This window comes from Atta colombica, unplaced genomic scaffold (genome assembly GCF_001594045.1).
Source record: "Atta colombica isolate Treedump-2 unplaced genomic scaffold, Acol1.0 scaffold5, whole genome shotgun sequence".
NCBI lineage: Eukaryota > Metazoa > Arthropoda > Insecta > Hymenoptera > Formicidae > Atta > Atta colombica.
Genome location: NW_017259539.1, coordinates 461,254 through 473,471, shown reverse-complemented (window position 1 = coordinate 473,471; position 12,218 = coordinate 461,254). Strand labels below are relative to the sequence as shown.

Below are 12,218 nucleotides of genomic sequence, written 5' to 3'. Positions count from 1 at the left end.
TAAATAAAATCAATATTAATTAAATGATCCAAACAAATAACATTAACCCAAACAAAAATGTTAAAAACATCAATTGACAGATATTTGCAAAACTTCTTTTTTGTCACAAGTAATATTAGAAAAAAAATTTACATTTGAAATACGCATTTGATATAAATAAATATTTTATATTTAAAAAATGAAACGAACGAAAGTCTGAATTATGATAGGAGAGAAAGGGGAAGTAATATAGTATACTTCGAAGAAATCGAAGTTAGCAAGTAATAAACTGTAAATATCTGTCAATTGATGTTTTTAACATTTTTGTTTGGATCATTTTTAATAATTAATATTGATTTTATTTATAAATTTATTTATTTATCGAATTTGCAATTCGAATGACATTACTTCTCATCAATTAAATTGGACTCAAGAGAGGACTTTAAGAATACGGCAGTAAGTAGTTAATATAGAAATTTTACGAAACTTTGTAATAAAATATCGTATGAGAATCGCATATCAAAAAGATCGATTAATAAATGCAGTGAACAACAGCAAAATAATTTTTTTGTGGTAACGCTATATTTATAGACTTTTTTTATTTTAATATGTACTGAAATTTTAGAAAATTAATGTAGGAGAATACAAAATTTATATTTAAAGTGGTTTTATAATTTATTGTATCTCTTTTGTTTGAAATAGTCTGAATTTTATAATAAATTATTCTCATTGGTTCCGCCATGTTATTCTTAAATTTAATTCAGCCAATAGATACGAATGCGATGAATGGCCAGGCTTTAGTATAGGGACTCTAGATAATAAGTGTGTCCTTTTCGAACTTTATCGTCATTCCTTGTGCAATCTAGAGATACTATGACTGCATTCAACAGAACATTATTTTGCAACTATTGCATAGCATATAATATCACAGTAATATCACAGCAATATCATTTTTCTATTGCAATATTACAATGAAATGTAGCAGAAATATCACTGAATAATATTATTGAACTGTCACTGTAATATTACAATGTCCGCGAAAATGAATCACAAAAATGTTACTGAGAATATCATAGAGAAATATTACTGAAATATTTTTTGTGATATTTATAAAATGTTTATAATTATAGAAATCAAAGCCTAAACGGGGTCTTGCTAGATCTTAAATGCTTGTATGATTCTTATGTGAATTTATATACGTATGTGTCTTTAGAAACGCACGCTGAAATGATTTTTCAGTCTTGAAGCTAACTCCATTAAACTATCGCAATAATATCACGAGTTAAATTGACTAGCAATTTAACAAATTTTTGATGTTTATTCACATTTTCGAAACGATCTTAATAAGGTTAAATATGTTAAAATCTGTATAATTAATTCTTATTGCGAAAAATATTATTTCGGCTGGGAGTCGAACTCCGGATCTCTTACATTTCGAGCGTTTTAAGCCTTTGGGTTATCGAAGCCTTAGTAATATTCTTCGCAATAATTGGCATATGAAGAAACAATGTCTTTTTAGGCGACGTAAATAAACAATACAATAGAATTTCGCGCCGAAATGATTTTTCGGTCTTGAAACGCTATTTTTCGCAATAAGAATTAATTATTTAGATTTTAATGTCATTCAGCATTATTAAGATCGTTTCGAAGATGCGAATAAGCAAAATTTTGTTAAATTGCTAGTCAATTCAACTCGTGACATTACTGCGGTAGTTTAATAAAGTTGGTGTTTCAAGACTGAAAAATCATTTCTAAGGAGTACATAAGTATATAAATTCACACAAGAATCATACATTTAAGATTTAGCTAGACTGCAAGGCTTTGATTTCTATAGTTTGTGTTATCAGATACAATTATAATATATTATAATATGGTATATATTATAATATATCATATTATAATATATTATATTGTTCTATAATATATTATTCTATAATATAATCCTATGTATAATATATATTATATTGTTTATAATTAATGTAATATTTATTGGAAAAAAATTACATCATTTTAAAGAATTTTTTAAAAATTTATTAAATTGGTATTTTTAATATTATTTTTTAAAATTCTTATATTAAAGGAATGCTGGAGTGACCAAATTATCGAGATATTGCAGATCGATATAAATCTCCGAATTTATTGAACAGAATAAAAAATCCTTTTACAGAATTAAAATAGACGCAAAATTGTGAGGTGCTGCAGTGAACTTTATACTATTATAAAATCGAAAAAAAAAATGAAAGGCATTTTTTCAACTCATAGAACTGATATAGATGTTTCCTTAATACAAAAGTTTTACAATGTATAGACAAAACGATAGTTCAGCATCGTGTTACGTGCACAATTTAGAGTTTATGAAATTAAAAGCTGTGATCGTACTCACATGACGGCACAACTTGGTCGCCTCCTCTATTATATTTTTCACATAAATAAATTCTCTTACAAGATGACTCGATAACCAGACAAAATTTTTGCAAAATCTTAGACTATAGAATCCATAATCTGTTCTTAATTTTAAGACAGTCATCATCTTAAGCAATGTGTTAAGATGCTAATATAGCTCTCTTGGTTATGACATCTCAATCATTAGCTTAAAACTATCTCGATTCTTGAATAATATCTGTAGATTCCGCCCTTAGAGATTTTTGCAAAACCGTTGGGCAGGAGAGAGCGTGCTACTTTTTCGTTAATTTTTAATTATTCTACGGTATTCACGCGAAATCATAATTTGTGACCACAGGGATGAGTCATTATAAGCAGGGAAGTTGTCGGAGGACGAGAGAGATAGACTGTAAGAATAATAAAGAAATTAATAAATTAATAAAAAAATAATGTGTATTTGATAAGCCGATTTATCATTGACTTTCAGAACTTAGGCCTGATCTTATAGGCTCCGCTTCTGAGGGAAACAACAAAATAAAGTCGATATTAGGCAATCATACATCTCTAAGATCTCGCTAAATCTTGGCTCCACGATCACATAAAAAAGGCGAATATTATACGATAACCAAAATAAAATCTATCGCCACTATACAAGAGCTTGTATTCTGACAAAAAGTATGTTACCAGGATGTTACATCGGCGCGAATCGGAACAGATATCTGACGCGACTTTTACATAGTGATTCTGTTGTCGCAATCAATAAAAGTCTCGACTGGCTAATATACAATAAAATGACATAAATTAACTTAACATAAAGTGACTCGATTGTGACAAGGGGGCAAGCAACTAATATTTCTCTCAAAAAGAAGAGGCGTTCGAATGGCATGTGGCTCTTTTTTGATGATTCACATGGCAGCTATTAGATCAGCCACTCAAAACTTCTCGAGTTTTCATGCGCAATCCGACATTAGGAACCTCGAGATCGACAGCTTCACAATTATGGCAACGTTCGTCTCAATGACTCCTCATACTTTCTATCCTTAGGACAACCTCGGCTCTGCTTTTGATAACTTTTGAGAGATTGTACGTTCTCTCACAATTACAATGGCTCGGCCATAGTACGAACTGGTTGAATTAAAAAGAGATTGACCCATTTCCATGGATGCAGTAGGTTAAAAGTAATGGGAGGATTTGTCAGCCAAGTTTTGAGCTTATTTGCAGAAATTCACATGACTCGTTCACGCTGCAATGAACTCAATTTTTGATTGGTCGAGATCTCAGATCATGTGACAGGTCCTCCGTCATTAAGCACAATGGGTAACCTTTCTAATTCAATCATGGTGCCGGTCGAGAATTTTCCGCAGATTCACGCAGGCCATACGGCCCCTCTCTAATCGGAACCATGTCACGCGCCATTGGCCCTTATCGATCACGCGATCCTACGAATCTTTACTCTTTAGGGCGCGCAGTATGATTTGAAGAAGGACTTCAACGTCATCTGGACCGCCTCCTGAGTCTAGCAAGCGGAAGGTCTTAGCAAGCTCCGCCACCAGCTCCGCGTTGGAGTGTCTTAATCTCTGATTGGTATCTTCCTCAGCCATCTGGCATACATTCTCTCTTTCTTTCCAATTATTATATAATAATTATATAATAATTCTTCTCTAATTTTCGTGCGATATAACAAAGTGCATTACAAAAATATACGAAATTATACGATCGTATCGGGACTTCTGGAAGAGGCGACTTCCATCATATTATCGCATTCCCAGTATATTATCGTATCTTCGTCCTTCTTTGCATAGTGCGGTCTTTTTTCTTCGGATAGTGAAACAGGATTTCAAAACAACAATTCAGTCATCAAGTACGTCCGTCATGATATAAGATCTAAATGTAATACTAACTAAAAAAAAATAAATTTTCAGCAAATAAATTAAACGAATGATTAATTGCACGCTTGCATGTGAGCTCGCACGTGCACTCGCTTGCGCGTTCACTTTCTAAACCGAGAGGACGCAACATCCCCCCGCAAACGATCCGCGTAATACAAAAATTGTCATGTCACAAAGTTTAAAAAGAAAGATTTATGTCGATCTGCAATTACGTGTATACGAATGCTGAGCGAAGACTCGGAATAGTAAACAAAGCAATAATTGTCTAGCAGTAGGTGTTCGATTTTGTAAGAGATGGCATTGTAATATTTTAGATAAGGACAGTTATATGCATTTGAGTAAGACAGAACGATAATGTAAGAAATGAAAATTAAAGATATCATCGATTTTTTTATTTGGAATTAAAAAAAATCTGTACTATCGATTCGAAGTTCGGCCATTACTCCAGCATCCCCTTAATTAGAAAATAATAATTTGATTGTTAATATTACTTACTATATTTAATTCTTGTGTTTTATTACGAATATTAAATTTCAATTACTTTTACTTATCTTCAATTAAAACAATATAATATTTATTTACTATAATTTCACTATAAATTTATCTAAAACACATTTACATAAAATTCAATTATAAAATAACCTATAAATCTTCTCCCACTAAGACTATATAGACGACAAATCCTCTCCCTCTAAGATTATACCAAAAGTACACAAACCAAACATCTTACTCAGATCGATTGTTAGCGACATACATTCCTCGACATACAACTTAACCCGCTTCCTAGCACAAACACTACAAACCCTTACTGGAAATCCGAATCACACATAACTAACTCATCGGATTTCATACAAAAGATCCAAAAAATCCGACTATGTCCTACAGAGTTGCTTGTAAATTTCGATGTAGAGTCTCTTTTCACACATGTCCCAATAAAAGATACATTAGACATAATAAAGGTCTCACATGAAGTCCCTTCCGACCTCATCCCACTAATAGAGCACTGCTTAACAACTACTTACTTCTCCTACAACAACTAATTTTATGAACAAACTTCATGATCGGCAATGGACTCTCCTATTTCTCCTGTAATTGCCAACATCTTCATGGAGCATTTTGAGAAAGAAGCTCTCAGAAAAACACTCAAAAAATCAGAAGTTTGGTTCCGCTAGATGTGTAGACGACATTTGTGATATGGAGACACGGCAAAGCCGAACTCTGTATATTCTTTATTTTCCTCAACAATCAACATCCAAATATCCACTTCATTATAGACATAGAAGAAAACGGAAAACTCCCCTTCCTAGATGTTCTTGTCTCTAAGAAAGCCGATGGTACCTTAGGCAATCAAGTGTACAGAAAATCAATACATACAGATAAATAGCTAGATGCCAAGTCACACCACCCAGCACAAAAACAATCTGCAATCAATTCACTTATACATAGAGCTTTCACCATCTCTGACAAAGAACATCTACAGACAGAACTCAATCATTTAAAAATAGTCTTACACGACAAAAAAGACATAATCAAAACAATCAATAAACATGCAAACAAGGTCTCTGACACACAATCAGACGAAAGAATCCTATCCATTCTCCCATATATCAAAGAAATAACAAATCGGATTGGCAGAATATTAAACCAACACAATATCCGAACTATCTTTAAATCACCCAAGAAGGGATAGGACAAATCTTAAGAAATCCTAAAGATCAAAGATCTCCAGGAGCTCCGCAGGAGTATATAAAATACTTTGTTCCTGCAGGCAAGTACCAGGTGTACAAGTATGAAATGATAATTTTTTTCCCAAAAAAAAAACACGTTAAATTCAGAAGAATGATAAAAAGAGATTTATTCAAAGTATGCTCCATTGCTAGTTACACATTTTTCCCATCTTTCGAGAAATTTGTGGATACCACGCCAGTAAAAATCTTCCCCTTTTGCCACGAACCATTCATCGAGCCATTTTTTCACATCTTCGTACGAACCAAAGCGCTGCTCAGCAAGTGCGTGACTCATCGATGCAAACAAGTGGTAATCGGAAGGAGCCAAGTCTGGTGAGTAAGCCGCATAGGGTAGAACTTCCCAGCTGAGTGCTTCCAACGTGTTCCGAACTGGTTTTGCCGTATGTGATGGAGCATTGTCATGGAAAAAAATGACTTTGTGTTGCCTCTTTTGGCAACTCTTATTCTGGTCGTTTTTTAAGTAATGAACGGTTCAAATCGATTGTTGATAGCGTTTGGTATTAACTATTTCGCCAAGTTTCAATAGCTCATAATAAACCCTTCTGGTCCCACCAAACACAGAGCATCGTCTTCCTGCCAAAGCGATTCGGTCTTGCGATCGATGTGGATGGTGCGCCTGGGTCTACCCATGATTTTTTGCGCTTGGGATTCTCAAAAAAAATCCACTTTTCATCCTCAGTAACGATACGATGCAAGAATGACTTTCTTCTGTATCGTTCGAGCAAAATTTCACATGTGTTTTTGCGCCTCTCCATCTGTCTCTCGTTCAATTTATGTGGCACCCATCTGCCGACTTTCTGAATCTTTCCCATCTCTCGTAGGCGATTGGAAACAGCTTGTTGACTAACGCTCAATTGCTCTGCGAGTTGTTTTTGTGTTTGTGAATCATCTTCATCCAGCAATACTTGCAATTCCACGTCTACTTTTTGGGCGGTTTTCCGTGTTCCTTGTCTACAACATCGAAATCTCCAATTTTGAAACGCTGAAACCATCGTTCACACGTTTTTTGCGATGGAGCATGTTCACCATAAGCTTCTCCAAATAAGCGGTATGATTCCGCAACAGTTTTCTTCAAATGAAAACAAAAAATTAATGCTCTCCGCGAATACTCCTTATTTGGTACAAATTTCGTCATAAACACAGCAACACAATACTATGCAAACTTTTCAAATCAAATCAAATCACTTTGCGCGTTTGACACTTGTTGATGGTACAATAAAATGGCGTATAATGTTAAATCTTTGTACTTCACATTGCATTGGTGCGCCATCTGTTTCTCAAATCGTCATTTCATACTTGTACACCTGGTATACATTGGAGAGAATGATCAACCTACGATAAAAGAACACCAACGTGATGTCAGGTTAAAACATATCTGCAACACACGCAATCAGCATTATCAGAATACAAAATCGAAACAGGATCAAATACTGTTTGATAAAACGACCACAATAGCCAACATTACATCATATTTCCAAGAAAATATAGTGAAGCCATACAAAAACACCCTAACAATCTAAATAGAGATAATGGCTACAATATAAATAAAATATGGAAAACTATTCTCCCAGTTATTAAAGACCGATTTTCCCCACCTCTCTCTTTTCCCTCCCCACAATTCTCTACTTTCCCTTCACTACTCCAACAAGTAGCGTAATATATAAATATATTAAATATATATAAAAGGAATGATCCGGAGGAACAGTTCAGCATCAGGCTGCTCCTCACCCTGATGAAGTAGAGCAAGGTTCATGAAACGTTAGCATTCCAAGAATGAATCTGGACACAGAGAAAATCCGCGAAACGCATAATCTATATAGAAAGCATCCGTGGAAGTCTCAAGAATATTATAAAATAATTTATTTTTCTACTTCTCAAGAAGATAGCTATAGCTACATGCTAAAGAATTAGTAAAAATCAGGTTCGTTATTTTGTTCAACTTTATCAACATTTTTTCCTTCTCGATAGTATAACTTTTAGTCACTTGTAATAATTATTTAATATGAACTAATAAGCATATTTTATTTGTATCATTTTATTTATAACCAATATAAGTATATATTTATGATAGAATAATGAACCGTTATCATTTAGGTTATGTTTGTATATTACTGCCAGTTGACTACCAATACTGAAAAATCTGTAGTATGCGTAACAGGAACCATAAATTTTCAGTATTATATACAGATAGTCAACTGATAGTAATATATTAGGTGTAGGAAAAAGTTCATGGCGTTTTTCTCATTAGATGGCATTAAAAAAACGCCAGGAACTTTTTCCCACACCTAATAATTATAATATCATATGTGTATGATAAATATGTATCAATTAAAAATCTTAATATGCATTTTATATCGAAATGATATTAGTTTTAACATTTTATAGCTGTCTTTATCCTATATGTGTGTGTATGTATAATTTTGTGATATCTTAGTAATTAAATGTCTTAATGACGTCTTTAAATAAATATCATAGAAAGTTATTAATTATTATAATATATAACAGTGCTCGCAAAAATTTACACATTTCGGATTTATTTCGGCGAACGACCCTCCACCACCGAGACTTGGCGGCTGAGCTGTCAAGCATTCACGTGACGCTCTGGCTAGGAGCGTCCCTATACTGGGAACACAAAGAAATATACTGGGAACACACCTTCCGCTAAATTATTATTGAAACATGTTTTTTATTAAATAATTTATTTCTATTAACATAAAAATTTCTATTGTTAATTTATTCATTGTTCCTTAATGATATACTTATATCTTAATATAGTGTTTTCTAATACATTACATAATTATGATAACGTACATTTCGACAATATCTTTCCACTTCACCGGTTCCCCAGTAAGAAAAATCAAATACTCGAATGTGGTTTGGCAGGAAAGCAAAATTATATATCGTATTATACTAATTTATATTATATTAATTTATATAATATATATATATTAATTTAAATTTTTCTTTTTGTGGAATAGGCCTACTGGGGAAAAATATATCACATTAAAAAAAAATGCATCTTACAATAGTATTTCACGGGAAATGTACTTACATTTCGAATAGTTTTCCACACCCATGTGTTATCATAATTATGTAATGTATTAAAAAAACTACGTTAAGATATAAGTATATCATTAAGAAACAATGAATAAATTAACAATAGAAATTTTTATACATTACTTTAAGCACCACTACGGTCTGAATGTTAAGATAGAACTATTATATATATTTATTTAAATGAATTAATTTCAGAAATTATAATTGCGTGTCAATATGGTTGTCGGACTTTCAATGCAATCAATCTGAAATATTAATAATCCCTCCAAATTTCCCAAATTTAATTTTAAAAAACTGTAATAAACTTATTGCGAAAAATTTTTATGTTAATAGAAATAAATTATTTAATAAAAAAACATGTTTCAATAATAATTTGGCGGAAGGTGTGCTCCCAATATACATATTTCTGGTATAGGGACGCTCCTGAACCAAAGCGTCATGAGTACTAGGCGGCTCGGTCGCAGAACCTCGAGCGATGGTGGGAATCACTTGTCGGAATCAGTCCAAAATATAAGTGTATAAGCTTAAATCCGCTGTTTTTTAGTCAGAAAAACATATTTTTTTTTCCTAGGAAACAAAAACAAATTTATTCAAAGTACTTGCCCTCGCTAACTATACATTTTTCCCACCTTTCGGGCAATTTGTGTATACCACGCCAAAAAAATTCCTCATCTTTCGAGGCAAACCACTCATCAAGCCATTTTCGAACGTCTTCGTAAGAATCGAAGTGCCGCTCAGCGAGCGCGTGGTCCATCGATGAAAACAGGTGATAGTCAGAAGGTGCCAGGTCTGGTGAGTAAGCGGTGGAGTAGCACTTCCCAATTGAGTGTCTCCAAGTAGTTTTGGACCATTGTTGACGTGTGCGTTGTCATGGAGGAAAATCAGCTTGTCATGTCTTTTCCGATAATGCGGTCTTTTTTCATGCAGAGCACGGTACAATTTGATCAGTTGTTGGTGATAGCGGTGAGCATTAACAGTTTCACCAGGTTTTAACAACTCATAGTAGATGACACCCTCCTGATCCTAAACAGCATCGTCTTCCGTCCGATTTGATCTTGAGGAAGATGTTGATGGTTGGGATCAACTCAAGATTTCTTGCGTTTAGGATTCTGAAAATAGATCTACTTTTCATCGCCTATCACAATCCAATGCAGGAACGATTTTCTTTTTTGTCTGGCAAGCAAAATTTGGCATGTGTTTTGGCGTCGCTCCATCTGCCTATCGTTCAGTTCAGTGCGGCATCCATTTTCCGATCTTTTGAACCTTCCCCATGGCATGTAGCCGCATGGAAATGGCTGCTTGAGAAACACCCAATTGTTCGGCAAGCATTTTTTGCGATTGGGTACGTCCGTCCAAAAGAGCCTGCAATTGACAGTCCTCAACCTTCCTGAGCCGATTTTCACCTTTCTTGTCACTCAGGTCAAAATTGTCGTCATTGAACCGGCGAAACCAATCTCTGCACGTTGTTTCCGATAAAGCATTGTTGCCTCCACAAGCATTCGATGCGATTCGACAGCCGATTTCTTCAAATTGAAACAGAAAAGCAAAGCTTCCCGCATATGCTTTTTTTTTTAGCAAAAAACTAGACATGATTACGAAAGAAAAAAATGTATGTTGTTTTATGAAATTGCTGATGATGTGCACTGGTTAATGTTGACAGATGTCAAACACATAAAAAAAAGTGTGTTGTGTGCCCAGGGTAGCTTTGTACGCTCATTAATACCACCTATGAGCAAACATTGGATTTAAGCTTATACATCTGCTTATACACCTACAAATCTTTGCAAGCACTGATATATAATATGCCATTCTGCTTCTTAATAAATTATATTGCTACAATATTATTGTGATAAATTGCAGTAATATTATTGATATTTCAATATTATTTATCAACATGTAAAATATCAGTAATATATATTTGTGTGATATTACACTGTATAATATTTCTGATATATTGCAATATTTTTGCAATATTACTGTGATAGTATGTGCAGACAACAATTGAGTCTGCTAAACACAGCCTATGACATAAGCAAGAATTGTGTTCAAGAATTATTTAAATATTTATTCAAACTTCTGATTGGTATTAATTGATGCAATTGCTATTAATATCAATTATTATTACAGAATTATTACAAAATTCTTCTTAAAATTCTTTTTCTGTTTGGAAGAATAATTTCATTTGTTTTATTTGACATTTTCGCAATTTTCTACAAGCTTTCTCAAGAAAGATATATCGACTGAATGTGTCAATTAGTATTGCAAATTTTCTGTTTTTCAACAGGCTAACAGTGAGTCGGCACTTGGCAAATACGCGGGTGGCGTGGCCGGTGCTGCGGGAGACACGGCACTTTTCGTTGCTAATCACGCGTATTAGGTTGATCTAAAAAGATATTCGATACATCATTAGAAATATAAGATTAAACGGTTATTCAAAACACTTCATAGGATCATTGTCATTGTTCCTTCCATGAAAAGGAAAAGGATTCCTTTGAGGCGCCTACGAAGTATCTGAAAAATTCCAAGAAAATTGATCATTCTTTTCTTGTTTTAACATAAATATTTTTAATTTAGCAATTGTTTCTTGCGGATGTAATCATAGCTTTGTAATTGAATTTTAACAAACAAATTTGTTATATTAATTTGTATCAGTCAAATTAAATATTTTTTATAGATCCCACGTCATTTAATTCGCGATTCACAATTAGATATGTACAATCAATCATTCGTAAATTACACGTCAAATAAAATATCAAGTGAAATTTTATTCATTCTACAAATTCCCTATTCAACAGACAATTTAATAGATGATTTTATAATCAACGTACAAAAATATCGAATTTAAAATTATTTGATAGCCTGGCTACTGATAACCTTACTGATTTCTGATTTATTATTCTTGTTTTATTCTTTAGCAACTAGCTTGAACTCAATTTCACTGGTATTAGATTTGATTAATTAAATATTATGATACATATTGTTATTATAATATTCTATAATAGTACGATATAGAAGTAGATATTATACATTAAAAAATGTTAATATAACATTCTCGGAGCATAAAATAAAATGAGTGCAAAAGATATCTAAACTAAAATAACTAGTGATAGTGATTGTATCGAATATTACGAAATCATGCTATATTATGATGTGTGTCATCTAT

General features: G+C 33.1%; 1 protein-coding gene across 2 annotated transcripts in view; it reads left to right on the top strand.

Moving 5' to 3' along the window:
- The window catches only part of LOC108691705 (fructose-bisphosphate aldolase-like), a 47,367-nt gene extending 35,435 nt beyond the window's left edge, over nucleotides 1–11,932 (top strand). Inside the window, exon 5 of one of the 2 annotated variants that reach the window (XM_018199569.1) lies at nucleotides 11,340–11,932. In XM_018199569.1, coding sequence (XP_018055058.1) covers nucleotides 11,340–11,432 — 93 coding nt within the window. In that variant the 3' untranslated portion in view covers nucleotides 11,433–11,932. The remainder of the gene's footprint in view (nucleotides 1–11,339) is intronic. The other variant, XM_018199568.1, reaches the window with a different exon arrangement.
- The last annotated feature ends 286 nt before the right edge of the window (nucleotides 11,933–12,218 follow it).